The 16,039-nt window shown below is 35.2% G+C and overlaps 4 protein-coding genes across 4 annotated transcripts; 3 read left to right on the top strand and 1 right to left on the bottom strand.

The window, feature by feature from the left end:
• The first annotated feature begins 750 nt into the window (after window positions 1–750).
• Tsp_09427 (hypothetical protein) lies at window positions 751–1,178 on the top strand. Its single transcript, XM_003371182.1, has 3 exons — window positions 751–856; window positions 886–1,019; window positions 1,074–1,178. Exons 1-3 carry the CDS (start codon window positions 751–753, stop codon window positions 1,176–1,178), a joined length of 345 nt encoding a protein of 114 aa, XP_003371230.1.
• Window positions 1,179–2,628: 1,450 nt separating this feature from the next.
• Tsp_09428 (putative Ras association domain protein) lies at window positions 2,629–10,991 on the bottom strand. The gene is made up of 14 exons (XM_003371181.1): window positions 10,878–10,991; window positions 8,306–8,861; window positions 7,997–8,245; window positions 7,004–7,161; window positions 6,768–6,965; window positions 6,604–6,707; window positions 6,116–6,213; window positions 4,770–4,975; window positions 4,463–4,697; window positions 4,136–4,401; window positions 3,930–4,070; window positions 3,399–3,573; window positions 2,886–2,968; window positions 2,629–2,679 (listed from the first exon to the last, which is right to left on the bottom strand). Exons 1-14 carry the CDS (start codon window positions 10,989–10,991, stop codon window positions 2,629–2,631), a joined length of 2,634 nt encoding a protein of 877 aa, XP_003371229.1.
• An 835-nt stretch (window positions 10,992–11,826) lies between these two features.
• Window positions 11,827–13,026, top strand: Tsp_09429 (hypothetical protein). The gene is made up of 4 exons (XM_003371180.1): window positions 11,827–11,884; window positions 12,095–12,230; window positions 12,707–12,872; window positions 12,913–13,026. Exons 1-4 carry the CDS (start codon window positions 11,827–11,829, stop codon window positions 13,024–13,026), a joined length of 474 nt encoding a protein of 157 aa, XP_003371228.1.
• Window positions 13,027–13,396: 370 nt separating this feature from the next.
• Window positions 13,397–13,914, top strand: Tsp_09430 (conserved hypothetical protein). Its single transcript, XM_003371179.1, has 3 exons — window positions 13,397–13,515; window positions 13,563–13,728; window positions 13,771–13,914. The coding sequence occupies exons 1-3, from the start codon at window positions 13,397–13,399 to the stop codon at window positions 13,912–13,914; spliced, it is 429 nt and encodes a 142-aa protein (XP_003371227.1).
• Window positions 13,915–16,039: the final 2,125 nt, after the last annotated feature.

The raw sequence follows: 16,039 nt of genomic DNA, 5'->3' as shown, positions 1-16,039 counted from the left end.
AGGGAGGGAGGGAGGGAGGGAGGGAGGGAGGGAGGGAGGGAGAGGATGTGTTAACAGCATGTCCTTCCTCCTATTGCTTTTTCAAACGGCGAAAAAGACTGACTGTATTTCATTTCATTTCTTTTCAACAAGAAAAATTTGCAAATTGAATTCGATGTTCAAAAGCAGAAAACGTCACCAGTAATTTAGCAAAAACGTCGAGATTCTAAATAGTGAAAGTTCGTCGAAACAAACAAAGATGCCCGTAGAGAAGAATTTAACCAATATTTTTAAAAAAATAATCAATAAACACATTCATTCATTAATATAACTTAATTTGAATATAAGAAACAATAAAATATATAATTCAGATCCAAATCAATTCAATTTGACCATTCTCAGCATTGGAGCAATAATGAAAAGTATAGAAGAGAATACTTTTGAAAAGAAGATTTCTCTACCTTTGAAATACAAAACCATCACATGAGTAATAATAATAATAATAATAATAATAATAATGATGATGATGATGAATTAAATTTATAAAAGTAATAACTGAAAAGTGAAACAACTATTACAATCACCTATTGCGGTAAAAATAACTTCAAATAATAAGATTATTTCAATTTATATTGATGAAAGCACCAACAACACAATGCAAGAAGGATTAATATAGAATTGGTGAATATGCAATTCATTAATTTTGTTGAAATTAATATTATTTTACAAAATCTAAAAGTTTCGAATAAAATTAAAGAATCAAAAAACACAATGCAGCAGATGCGTGTATGCTATGAAGACGGTGCTCACCTGCCGTTTTTGCAGCAAAAGCAGAGGTGTTGGTATGGCACCCATTTTTTCAATCAACCTAGTGCCGGTAAAAGCTTTCCTGTTGTGCGCTGCTAGGTCGCCGCTATTGTTCATCATCATCGACGTCAGATTATTGTTGTGCATTTTATGATACTGCTGAGATTGGCAGAAGCAACAGTAGTGAAGAAATAAATGAAAGTGAAAGCAAAGAAAAAACAATAATCTTCAAAGTTGAAATAATAATGAAGGCAACAATATAATATAGTAGATTTTATATAGTTCAGATGATGGAGATGTTGGTGAAATTTACTCAACTCAGCCTGAAGAGAAAACCTGGGTCAAATTTAGCCGACTTGGAGGCGGATTTCTTTGAGCGTTCAATTAAGTGAAGCAGAAAATCTTCAATACTCACGGCACTCATCAAATACACCAAACTTATACACATAAACATACACATCCACGCACACAGGCACACGCATGCACAGTGAAACAGCGCTAGTGTGCACTTTATATATATTATTGGTTCTGGTTTTCGCGCAACGCCGCAGCACTGGCCAATGGATCGATAAAACTGAGTGCCGACAAGCTTTGGCAAAGTTGCTCAGCTAAAGAGCAAAAGCGTCGCTGCCGGAACGTCGTCACACGATCGGTCAGTCAGGATACGAATCACCATCAAAAGCCCACATTTTATCCACTGCAAAGCCAACAACAACGTCAACAGAATGCCGTCTGCCAAAAGCTGGCAATTGTGGAAAATAAAACTTCCCACCAATCGCGCGACAAGCATTTTTGCAAACATTGCAGCAATGCACACACACACACACGGCTAACAATAAATAACGTCAAAGATCCTCTCACAACTGGCAACCGGCAACAACCGACCGGCTTGCTAAAAGCTAGTCTGTTCATTCATTCTCTGTAAATTATTTATAAATTTGCTTTCAATTTTAATTACTTTTTTGTTTTCTTTCAAAAATATCCATTTCACCCATCTTGGATCATTTATTTAAAAAAAAACCTTTTAAATTTCCCATTCATTCAACAGCTGCCACAATAGGAATAATCATATTGATTTCTTCTTTTTTTACTTTTTTCTTCTCTGTTGCTCGTATAAATAAGTGAATCGAACAATCAATAATAAAATTTCCATGAAAGCCCTCTGTCACTATAAAATCATCTTTTCGCAATGAAAATATTCATTGCATAATTATTACAATTATTGCAAAATTTCCATACACACACGCGCGCCCTCTCCTCTCTCTATCTCTCTCATTGGTCACGTATTGATAATTTCAGTTGGTGCAGTGCAATTGATGAAAGAAAAAGAATAATATGAATTAGCTAATTTGTTGTGCAATTCAAACTGGCTTAAATTGTTAAACGGTGCTACTGTACAATCAGAAAATGATAATAATAATCCTTTCCAACAAGTATCTCACGCTTGAACTGAACATATCAAGCAAATAGTGGAAATTTGCACTTTGTGCTTTTCTGTTCGAGGCAATGCTTTCGGATGGAAAATGTTCCACATTAGCTGAGACTAATTGTCAATGTCTAATGGAACATTTGTCAATTAATTTGCAATTTTAAATATGCTAACTAATATCAAGACAATAAACATGTTAATGCAATTTTCTTATCACTTTCTCATTTAAAAATTTTTAAAATGTTTCGGTAAATCGACAACAAGGGGGAGCAAAAATGCACATTTCCCTTGATAAAATAAAAGTAAGAACATCACCCATTTGATAAAACATTCCAATTGAAACGATGAAACGAAATTATACATTTCAGTGCAGATTAAGCAAAAATTATCTCACTCTCCGTCATCCATCCAACTCAGTAGCAAATAACAGATGAAAGCTGATCAACAATTAATTCTCTTGCCAACTGATATATTATTATCATTATTATTCGCTTTATTCTTTCGAAAATGTTTCTCCTTTTGGGTTAGAAATGTACATTCTCCTTCATTACTCAAATATGCAAATTTACAATTTAATTAAATTATCCTTCAACAATGTATGCAAATAAAAAGTAACTATTATGCAAATTGTACGAAGTTAATGAATAAAAATGAGTGCATATCTACTTACTGGAATGTCGAATAAACTGTCTCCGCTGAAGTGAACAGCCCATGATCCGGATGAAGTAGGCTGAATTAGCAACTGTCCAAAGCCTAAAAAAATCAAACAAAATAATAATATATAATTTGGATAAGCATTCACAACTTCCACTGAGGAAATGAATTCAATTGCAAGAAAAAAAATTCAACAAAGAAGATCAACAATCAGTCAACATTTTTCATACCCAATACATTTCAAACAATTACAAATGAAATACAAATAAAATATTGTTTATCAATAAATGAATATTGACATTTATTCAAAAAAAATAAAATAAAATAAAAATTGTGACATTTCAATTACAATTACATATATGAAAGATTGAACAAAGTATACAAAATAAAATACATTACAGAATATATATTACGTAAAATGAAAAGTTTCCTTATTTTTATTAACATTTCATTACTGTTATCAATTTGAATATGAAAAAATGAATAATGAAATAGAAAGTGAAAGTGCAAATTTGACCCAAGCACGTACCTCGTTGAGCAAGACTGTTGGCAAAGTCTTGCAAACCTGCCGGAATGCCACGCACCATTTCAGGAGAATAACCGTCGTCTGGTATCAGAAATGGCAAGAGCAAGTCAATTTCCTCTTCCAGCTGCAATGGTACATGCTCGTAGCTTTGGCATCGATCAACCTCACGTTCGGCAAACTTAAAATTGAAATTCACAATAAAATAGTTTAAACCAATAACGAATAAACAAAAACAACAAAATAAAAAATAATAGTGATTCTCTCTTTTTCCACGCTAAAATTTCACAAGAAGAAAGGAACCGTCGTCGTCAGATGACGACAGAAGAAAGAAGCAATAAGAAGAAGAAGAAGAAGAAGTCGTCAGCATCCTCAACGTCAGAAAATCAATCATGTTCCACTGGGAGGGCAATTTTCCACTCCTAGTCAACTTATATTTCCATCTATTTATTTGAACAGCTTGGTTGCTTGTCAGTTTTGATAGCCGCCAAGTTGACCGAAACCAGGCAAGTAATAAATTTGAAATTAACCAACTACCTGAATCAGGGCCGTAACCGTTTCACGGTCCAACGGAGGTTCATCAGCTTCGGGTATGTAGCGTTCGAGAAGAGATGCCGTTTGCAAGCTGTTCAATTTCGTAAAGCCACGTTTGAAATCCAATTGCAAAAGTTGCGAAGCCTGCAAAAGTGAATCATTCACTCATTGATCTTGACGAAATAATAAAAATAGAATAAAACAAAGACCTCCAATATTCGAACTAGACGACATTCGGCTGCTAATTCCAAGCCTTGCTTTTCAGCCCAGGCAAGTACATAGGACAGACGGCTTCGCAATTTGATACCCCAACGACGACAGCAATATACACTACCTTCGGAACTGATCAACCAGTTGAACAAATACATGTTAATATAGTGGAAGAGTTGTGAAAATAATTGTATTGTTAAAGCGGCGTTGACACGATTCACTCGCAACAAATTCATCACACAGTTCAGCACATGTAAACATGGCTCTGAAGATTAAAAAAAATCATCATTAAAACAATGATATCAACAACAATGACAATATTTTACCAGTGGCTGCTTGATCTAACGCTTGTGGATCCAAAATTGGTGGCATCGCAGTGTGCAGATCTTGTTTCAAACACACGGTCAAATGATCGAATGCTTTTTGAATCAAATCCGCCATTGATCCTTGCGGTTCTGGAGATGAACAAGCTGCTAAATCGACGTCCAATTTCAAAAAATTCAACGCTTCAGCCAAGTTCGACATCCAAAATGCCAACGCACCAGCATCTTGGCAATGAGCCTGGAAATTGTTGTTTTTTTTGTCAAATTTTATTCTTTATTCAAAAAATATCACACATCTCATTTTTCATACCTGCACAGTTTCGCTGATCATTCTGGAAGTTTTGGTTAAAAAGCAGTTCAACGATGAAGAACAAGCGTTCCACGATCGACCAACATCCAAATGTCTCACAATTCGGTACCGACAGCACATGTACAGCATGTAAGCTGGCGTGAGCTTGAATGAAACGTTCGACGGAATCAGCTCGCCAATGATCGCTTTGAGTAAATCATCTTCAACTGAAAATTCAACAGCAAAAATACAATCAGAAAAAATAATAAGGAGCAATAACAACGATCGAGAAAACAAACCAACATACTGTTGTTGGAAAATTCAAACAAAGCTGGAATCACATCTTCCAAGTTGGAAGAAGTACGGGCGAGAAATTTCGCGTTGGTCGCCAGTTCTTGTGCTCTTGGCGACATGCCACCGGCGGCATGTAAAATTCGTTCCATGCCGTTAATGTTGGAATCAGCAGCGCTAAAAAGTGTTCTCAGTTTCATCTCATCACCCGCACACACACACACACAGTACTATTACAATTTGCCAAATCAATAAAAACAAAACAAAAAACAACAGCAAAGCAAAAATCCTCCTGTTGAAGCAGTATGCGCAATGCTGAACAGCTGAAAAATTGCAACCCGAGTAGAGAATTTCAAGGTAAACAGTAATTTTCCCTTCTCTCAGCTCAATTTACAATGCGCATACAAAGCGGCAGTTTGTGAAGCGAATTCGTTTTTAATGCACCAGCCCACTTTTACAAATTATTTTACTCCTCCTCCTCCTCCTCCAACCCCTCCTCGGCACTCTGCTGAACAACTACCACGCACGACAACAGTATATTTATAATAAAAATATGATTTCACCATTATCAATTCACAGTTGAATCTAATAATAACTTGATAGGATCTGTTACGTCATTTTAGTACGAAATTCGTTATGATAATTTACAGTTCAAAAAAATTGTACTTGACAATCATTAAAAAAGAAAAGAAAAACATTTCGTTTCTGTACAATATTTGGTCGTGGACATTATCCTTTTCAACGACCACTTTCAAAGCAATGATTTGAAAAAAAAATGCACAATGGCCAATTGAAATGCTTGATCAGTTGAGAAACAGCAGGTGAAATCGAACGACTGAACAATAATCATTACTGAATGGTAACAATGGAAAAGTCGGCAATTTGAGATGCCACAGCATAAATAAAATGCCATCATCTATATGTTCAGACTATCTCACCCGGAGGACAAATGCCAGTAACAATAGAAGAGGAGTGGAAAAAAAAGGCCTTGGTGAAGCATTAAAAATTACAGTCCTCTCCAGTTGGCTTACTGCCAGAGGTCAAAAGGTCATCACCACTGTGGATGACAACCTTACCGTTGGCAGCTTTAAATAATGCACAGCGAATAATTTTTGGCGTCATAATTAAACACCGCAGTGGATCTGCTTTTGTGAAATGAGAATAAAATTTATTTCTACAAAAATTCACATTATTAATTTCAATTTAATCATAGAAGTTATTTGAAAGATGAAACACGTCGTAATTTTCAATTTTAGCTAAAAATTTACGCAAAAATGGGCAGCAATATTTCAATTTTTCAGCTAAATCACCACTGACTAACTAATCTTATCTCAAGGGAATAGTCAAAGAGAAATTATTAATCAATAAATTAAATGATGAAGACAATTACTTTGGCACAGATGACGTAAATCACAGAGGAAATGGCAGTTTGAAATGGCGAAAGTAAAAGATAAAAAGAAGAGTCTTCAATTGAATTATTTATAACTTCTTGTTTTCACTAGATTTTCGAAAACCAAATTGAACATATGCAGATCAAAAAAAAGAATTAATAAACAAAACTTACCGACCAGATCCAATTACAGAACCGTAAGAAGCATTATTATCATTAATACTGTTGTTGTTGTTGTTCGGTTTCATGAAAGCTTCTGCATGAACGCTATTCATATTCTAAAAAATAAACAAGCACAAACATGAAATATAATATGAATAGCATAGCATTGCACATACTTCACCACCAGTTTCATAAAATCGAAAAAGATGAATTCCACCGATTCGTATCAAATTGTTTTGCTTTAAAATGGTCGTTTCAGTTATGGATACATCGTCGACAGTAATTTCGGCCGTCGCATCGCACGGCGTCAGCGTGGTCAAACCATCCATGAAAGCAATGACACAGTGCCTGGGATGCACATGCGGTCCGTAAAGCTGAAAAGCAGCAAAAAACAAAAAAAAATTCTTCACACATGATGATGAATGAACATTTTTAAATAGAAGAGAATTTCTCTTTTATTTACGCATAGTGCTTGGACGCCTGGCTTGGTGAAAGTGCGGTCCGAGCCAACTTCAGTAACGTTGGGCCTGATGACAAATATCCGACTAGCCCCAGCTGGTTCACTTCCGTCTGACACAAAAAAGAAAGAAATAAAATAATAAAAACCATATGCCTTCATAAAGCATTTGTGCAAATATTAGCTTTTTGGTCGTCGATGGTGGTCGTTTTACCTGGATTGATTTCAAGCAAGTAAGGCAACGTATCCAGCTTGTTGTTGTGCTGCTCCGGCTGTGCTGGTGGACGTGGACCGTCGGCAATTCGACCGGCTGCACCAGTGAAGCCAACAGTTGAACGGGACAAAGTCGACGGCTTTCTTCGCACGTGAAACGTCACACAATTGCCTAATGTATGGAAAAAAAATTTTTTAATAATAAAAAACAATCACCACCAACAACATATTCATTGGCCCGTACATCCCATGGGCTATTTTCTTTTCTTGCTTATTTAATAGAATTACTAGTGAAAAGTAAATATATGCAAATAAATATATGACTGGAATTGGAAAAATAAATTACGTTAACTTTGAACAGTTTGAAGAAGAACAGAACAATGCAGCCGTGGGCAACGGCTGAAAATGATCCCATTGATAAATAATGAATGCTATTAGTTCATCTTAAGTTGAAGAAAAGCTGAATTGCAGTCATGTCATGCGCAATTGAACTTCAATAAATAAAAATAAAAAGAACAATTTGAAAGAAAAATTGGAGAAATGAAACCGTCATTGGAGAAGGAGAATCAATGGAAAGAGAACGATAAAAGAGTATAATTTTCAAAAGAACAAACTTGCATATTATAATCCTTGGTCTTTGAATTTCAAAAGAGCCTAGCAAACTCTTCAACGAGTATCCCACCAACGAGAAAAATGTATAAGCAGAATAATTAACAACTGCTTTCAAATGCTTACTTTCATTTCCTTCTTGGGCAAGGATCAACAACGGACAGTCATCTTTGTCAAGGATACGCTCAAAAATGTCCCCCTGCTCATTGGTACAAAGCTGAACCAGGCAAAATTCATCCGAACAATGCCTGTCCAATCCGTACTTTTCCAACGTCTCTCTGACAACTTTGTCAGCACGATCACGCAACGACAGCAACAACGTTACGTAAGGTTTTGTTTCGCTCAAGTCTTCACCATAAATTTTCAAACTTCCACCTGGATCACACAACAAACAAACAAATAAACAAACAAACAAGCTCAGCATTATTGGCATACCTTCGCCGAGATCTTTCAATTTTTGTTCAAGCTTCCTTTCTCGACGCTTTTTCATCACAATTTCTGGATTCGAAATTGTCCGGGTAAAATTTGTATTCGGCACAGCCGAGTACAGTAATTTTGTCACATCTTCAGCTTCTCGAATTTGGTTCATTTTTTGCTGCTTTTCCAACTTTTTCGATTCACGTTTCGACAATTTTCTCCTCATGCTGGTGGTACCATTTTCAATCGCCTCCACTGGAAGCATGTTGGGCTGTTGGTCAGCTTTGTCCATCTGCAACAAAAACCGACCCTCACGATCATCCTTGTGCCAATTCAGTTGAACAAGAAGCGGCTTTTCGTCGGCAAGCAATTTCCGCTTTTCACCGTTCTCGTGCACTTCCCAAAGTGAATAGCTCGGCGTGGACAGAAGCCGCAGATCGGCGTGGAATTTTTCAATCAAAGCCTCTATAACTGCCCTGGTGGTGGCCGTACTGGAAACTCGGATGCATTTCGTGGCCATTTTTTGGCCCGAATCTTGAAAATAGAATCTCATCACACCATGAAATTCCAATTCCTGAAACAAACCAACGTACAGAATATATTCAAATCACTGCACCGATGATATATATATATATATATATATATATATATATATATATATATATATATATATATAAGCGAATCAATACTTCGATGTTCATTGTTCAATTGCAAAGTTGAACATTGTCCACTTATCCACATCATAACAACAGTAAGCTTAGACAAAGTTTCAACAAACATTCATAATTATAATAGTAAAATAAGATAATGTCAAAATCAAAAATGTAATTCAGATCGAAAGCGCAAATCAAAATTGAAATCCAAAATGCAATCAGCTGCAAGTGTAGAAAAAATTACAATTCTTATAATAATAATTTATAAAAATGCATCGTCAGAACAAATAGCCTGTTGTAAAATTAAAAAAAATTATGAACAATTTTAAAAATGGCTCTTCTAGTTCAGACTTTTATTAAGGAAGGTTCAAAAAAATTACAACTAGATTATGCAAAATGATGGAGAATCCTTTTGGAGAAGTCTGGAAAAAAATCTTCATTAGAAATTTAATTGTTAAATAATTGCCTCTATACACAAAAATGTCAGACAAAAAGTAGTTCGCAGAAAATTTTCTTTTCGGTTAACAACACGACACGTTAATTATTACATGCACACACACGCACATGTACGTATTTATAATAGTGAATTGAAAAAATGCATTGCCATTGATTAGTGAAATAATCATAATTGCATTATCAAATTGTTGGTCAGTAAAACTGAATTTTCATTTTTCATAAACTGATTTCATGAAACTTTTTTCTTCAAATGAATTCTGTTATTTTATTTTTTTACAATGCAGACAATGTTTTTCACTTCAATGCCCATCATGATACTAAGAAGGTCATAGCAGACATGTTTGAAGGTCACATTTGGATTGTAACAGTGCAAAGAAGTGCAATACAAGCGACACAAATTTTTCTCCATCCTTTCTGTAGCGAAATTTACAAAATTTTCATCGACGCATTTGATCATAATTTTATAAGTGAAAAAATTCAAGCAGACAGTTTTAATTTTTTGATTATTTTCAAAGCATTAACTACTACTACTACTACTACTACTACTACTACTAATAATAATAATAATAATAATAATAATAATAATAGTGAAAAGAAAATCAAAATTATTGGCAAAATTGTCGGATGATACAGTCAAATTACGCTGTCTGTTTGCAAAAAGAAAATATTTCATCAAAAGCAGCTTGCCTGTAGGCAAACACTGGTTGACAGCAAGCTGATTCAAATAAATGCAACTGATGTTAGCAGTGCACTTTGCTTCTGATAACAAAAGTTGCATCAAGAAAAGCTGAACTTTTCTTATTCATCTTCTGCTTTGCACGAGCAATTTTCACAAACGTACGTCCGTCAAATGTTAAGCAAACAGATGGTCAGCATGAAAAGTAGCTATTCTTCAGTGAATCATCGACAAAATTGAAAATTTTATTTCTTAATCTTGTTTCTTTACACCTACCCAAGTGTTTTCTAAGTTGACTTAAAAATTGCAAACAATTAAACGAAGAAAAAAAATAAATATACATATAAAACCTGAATCACCATCAGAAAAGAAATAAATTGATTGGTATGCGTTACAAAGCAAGTCGAGTAGGCGCGGTCAAGTGCTCTTAAAGAAAACACTCACGAGCGCGTGTAGAAAATTACACAAAGCGACCGACGCTGAATCAGCAAAATTCTCAACATTCAAGCAAACTCAAACATAAACAACATTAGCTTCTAATTCTTCTACTTATAAATAACAAACAAAATTTTCAACTCGCACAAAAATAACACACTGCATTTATCATTTTCCAACAATTCTGAAACTGCCTATAACTCAAGCAGTCATGCAAACTGCATTTTACGTGTGAAATCTTCCGTAAAATATCAATATGAGCAAAAAAAGATCACCATAAATTTAAACAAAATTTCACACACACAAACATCCTTGCGCAATTCAAAGCTAATTTTAATTTACGAACAAAAACAACAAATGCAATGCTTACTTCATTCGGTTCACAAAGAGCGAACAAGTCAAGCCGGCTGGCATTCCAGTCTTCGATCAGCTTCGTTAATTGAACACGCATTGCGTGCTTTTCATCCAAATTGCTGTACTCCATCGGACCGGAGAAATTGCGTAAATAAGGCACACAAGCAAATCACTGAATCATAGTTACCTGTACAAAATTGCTACCTTGTACAAAAGTATTGTACTGTCAAGCTTGATTAATGATCTACAGGTTAAACTATTTCAAATTTTTCTTACTGTATTTTTGCGAGTATTCCAAATTTTATTTTTATTCAAATATATTGCACTAAAAATAAAATTAAATTAATCCAATGAAAGCGGTTGAATTTTTTTTATATTAAGGAAAAATAATTTTTCTTAACAAAATATTAATGTTTCACTATGTATAATGAAAAAGCGAATAAACCATTTCTTTCTTTTTTCCAACCAGCAACTGTTGATTTTGAACGTTATAGAAAAACTATTTTTTGTTTAATTCAAGGCGATTTAAAAAAAATATAGCGCGTTTCTGTTCAAAAGCAGAGGAAAAAAGTTCATTTCAAGGAAGTTAAAAGTTCGAAGCTGAAAACTATTGAAGAATGAAAGCTTTTGAAATATGTAAGGGGAGAAGAGAATTATAAAGTTGCTTCCATTCAATGAAATTTAATAATCCAAACTTCCCTTGACTGATGTTGCTTTTGATACTGATGTGAAGTACATTTTTTATGCGTTGATCAAATAAAGTGGCAGTTTTTAAATTGAACTTTAATCTCAATATCCTGTTTATCAGACTGACCACGTTCCACATCCTGCCTGCATTGGTGCAATATTCAATTCATGCTATTATTTTTCTTCTAAAAAAATATAAAAACAAGCATCGCTAACATCTGCAGCAAATATGATACTTTTAACACTGGTTTGCAAGCGTATGGATGCACTCAATGACAATGCATCATTACTGTAATGATGATCATCAGCCGAAGAAAGAAAATGAAGAAAAACAACGTTAAATTTTCTTTTCAACTCACATTTACTTTTCAAATCAGTTGTTCCAAATGAAAATTTAAATTTAAACTGACATTTGTTCTAAAAAGTTCAATACGAGGAAAGTTTATTTTATCTACTTTCATCAAAAATATTTTTTTCATTTTACAACAGTAAACATGTAAAAAATATTTTTTACACAAATTTTAACATCAAACTGCAACACTTTAGCTTCACATCAAACTTGTGTTTGTACTTACGTGCTCAAACTTGTATCTAAGTCGCTTAGTGCTGTGCTTTTCATGTGCAATATACCTACAACAACAAATATACCTGTTAACAGATTGGAAAACAGAACCAACTCAAAGTGATCTGAATGATATTACAAATACCGATTAATCATAAGTTAAATGTGACACTGCTATAAGAAGGAGCTATGACATAAAGTTTTTTGTAGCAATTTGTCATTCATGCATATGAAAGGCGTTATTGTGAGAACAACAGTTGTTTGCAACAGCTAACATTGCAAGTAAGCTGTGACGTCTGATAAGTCATCAATCAAGCAATTTTGTTTTGCTTTACTATAATAGTAAATAAATTCATTCCAAAAGCCTTTTTTAATAAAAAAAGAAAAAACAAAGCAGCAACAGCAAGAGCAATTGAATAAATATTGAAATTATTTTGCAACTTTTTCATTTATTGTTCTAGTGATTGAGCAAACACAATATTTATTATTAAAAAAATACCAAATAACAATTAGAAGCGATAAAAAAAATTTCATAAGAAAGAAACTTTTGTTCAATGTTGAAATAACAATTTATTTATTTACTTATTTACTGCTAGTCGCAAAGAGCAAAATGCAAATCCAGTTTCTGCTAATCAAACGGTACACAATAATAAACAACGCTTGTATTGCTGCTGTTCAAGCTTGCAGAATGGGAAGAAATTGAAATTCAACAATAGCTTACTTGTGTTTAGTGATGGAAAATTTGCATTATATTTAGCAAAAGTATGTGTGTTGCCAATGAAATCCAGTTGCAATGCTTTAGGGGCTAAGAGAAGAGAAGCAGCAACGCGTGAACGGTTTTAAGCCGGCAGCTGCGCTTTGGGGGTTGGTGACCAAAAGCCGGACAAATGTGAGTGTTGATTTTCAAGCGAGCTAAATCGTAAACAAAAAAAATAAAATGCTTTATTGACAATGTGGAATTTGTTTTGCTTTTTTATGTTTTTGCTTCCTGGAATGGCAGTAGTGAAATTTAAGTTTAGAGAATGTTCTAAACCGTGCGCATCCGTATGAAATTGACAATGGTAATGAATAATAGAAGAATGATAAGCTGAATAATTGAAAATTAAAATAGAAAAAAAATATGCTGAGATTGATTGCTATTTTAAATACGTCGTTCAACTTTAGTGACTAAGAGCAATTTTTGCAAAAACAATTTAGATTGTTGAATGAAGTTGAGCATGGATGCCGGTTTCGATTGTTTCGATAAGTATGTGAAGAAGAAAGCATAGACTGGCAAGCCGGTGAGCATGATTGCCAGAGAGATTGCCGCGTCAATAGGTTGCTGGGCCAACGGGAATATGAGCAAAAATATGCAACCAATCAGAAGAACTACCGGAAAAATCAAATTGACCACCAACGGTCTGCGGTATGTACGCTGCGGCATGGTTCGCCGTAGCTTCAACAAGGCTAAAGTGACCGTCGCAATGGCTACCCAGTTGGCAAATTGCACATAGTTGATCAGTGTGTAGATGTTGCTGCTGAATGCCAAATAGAACAAGCTCAACAGGCCGGTCAAAATGACCGCCGGCATCGGTGTCCGTCTGTACAAGTTGGTCATGGACAACAGTTCGGGCATGTGGTTTTGACGTGCTGCCATCAGAAACAATCTAGATGTAGTTAGCAAGATACCGTTCAGCGCATCGAAACAGGACAAAGTGACGAATATGGACAACATCCAAGCCATGCTATTGTAATAGCGATTGGCGAAAACGGCCGCTATGGCAGGGCTTCCGAGAATTTCATCAACAGACAAGCTGGCGTATAAAATGACATTGGTGATCAAGTAGACCGCGGTGCACAGGGCCAGACTGACCGCGATGACGATTGGTAACTTTTTTGCCGGCTCTTCCAGTTCTTTGCTGATGAAGTTCATCACATGGTTCCAACCGCTGAACGCCCACAAACTTGAATAAAACGCCAGAGCGATCTTGCTGACGTCGGTGCTAGTTCCGAGCCAGAGATGACGCAACGCGATTGCCCGTTGTTGAGGATTCCCTTCTTTGTGGTCCACGTCGAACAGTCGAACTATTCCAGTGATGATAATCAACGCCAACGCGATCAGCTTGGCCATGTTGAATGTGTTCTGCAGGTGAGTTATCCAGCGAGCACTGAAACTGTTCAATGCCGTCAGCAACAAGATGCAAACGGCGGCTATTAGCTGAGCCGCTGGATTCAGAGGATCGCAGTTGACATCCGGAAAAATTGGCTTCAATGTGTAAATGGCCAACGTCATCGCTACGACGGCAATGGTGCAGGGACGGATGAGAATTACCTCGGCCCAGAGTCGCAAAAAGCCGACCCAGCCACCGAACGCAGCAAACGCGTAAGCGTAGTCGCCGCTACTGTGTCTGATCAGTGTGCATAGTTCGGCGTAACAGTAAGCGCCGACGGCACTGAACGCACCGCTCAGCGCCCAGATAATCAACGACAAGCCCACACTGCCGGCATTCTCATACACGCCCTTCGGGGCGACGAATATCCCACTTCCGACGATCGTGCTCACCAGAATCATCACGCCAACACCAAACGACGCTTGCCCCTGCGAGCTTCGCTCCCAACTCGCCACACCCCGTAACACTGCGCTTTCTTCTTCGTCAGCTTCTTGGTTAAAAATCATCTTTTCCGTGGTCGGTGACATGTAAACCGGATCCTCAATCTCCATTTCCCTTTCTTCCATCATTTTTTTATTTTTTACAATTTTAAAACAAAGCAAAACAACAAAAACCAGAAATTTCAGCAAAAACCACTACCAACAGTTGCGGACAATTTACTATTTTCATACTGTACTTTTGAAGCAAAAAAAAATCAAACATGCTTTTCAGTATTCTTACTGTACCTCAATAGTTATCAGTTCATTTTTATCAAATTATGCAATTTAGTGGCGAATTGAAAAATGATTTTTTTCATTTTTACAATTATAAAAGCATAACAGTTTTAGAATTTACTTTTAAAAATATTCAGTCGAGCGCTGAACAAAATTATGACGTTCCATCTTCATTTTGCCCAACTGAAACGTGCAAAATTGTTAAATTAGAAACAAACTGAACTGTTTTTTATTTTTTTAAATATTTAACCACAATTTTCAACGTAGAATATGCAAAATGTATGCAGATCAAATTTGAATGAAGTGAAATTAATAGACTTTTAAAATTTATCGTCTTTTTGGTATTGTTTTTCAGAATATTCATTTTATTAATAAATGTATTTTTTTAAATTAATAACTGTTCGTTTACTTTTTCAATATTGCTGTTTAAAGGTAATTCTTGTTTAAAATTTGATAAAAAGAACAACTGCTTTACAGTTTCAAATTTCAAATCCCAAAAAAATAGAAAGAAATGCAACTGCAACTTGAAAATTTCATATGAATAGTTAGATGTCGATCGTTTTCTGCAAAACTTTTGCACAAATAAAAGCAAAAACTTAAAATGTTCATCATCAAGTCGGAATAGCTGAAATCGTATCATCATCATCCACGATCATGCCAGCTTCGGTAATAAAATCGCTCAGCGGTGTGTAAAATAATTAACAATGTAAAAAATTGCTTTTAAATTGAAAAAAAATTCAATTACACTACCATATTAGTTTTTCATATCGAATTTCAAATGACAAATCATCCGTCATCGAATCTCTACGATGACTGTGGAATAAATTTATCGCACTGCTACTGGTAAAATTCGAAAAAATAATAGGAAAAATTAAAAAAAACAGATAATAATGAAATAGAATCGAATTAAATTTTAAAATTCGCAAAACTCAAGCGGGCCATTTGCAACTGCTGACAACGGAATTTGACAAATATCGTCGTCATTGTGTATGCAAAATTGAAATGATCAGCAAATTTTTACGTTTACAAATGAATCATCCAAATTGAAAGCATCATACAAGTTTAA

The sequence above is a fragment of the Trichinella spiralis genome, assembly GCF_000181795.1.
Source record: "Trichinella spiralis strain ISS 195 chromosome Unknown Scfld9, whole genome shotgun sequence".
Classification (NCBI taxonomy): Eukaryota; Metazoa; Nematoda; class Enoplea; order Trichinellida; family Trichinellidae; genus Trichinella; species Trichinella spiralis.
Note: the sequence above shows the minus strand (reverse complement) of the source record. Positions and strands in the feature narration are given on the sequence as shown.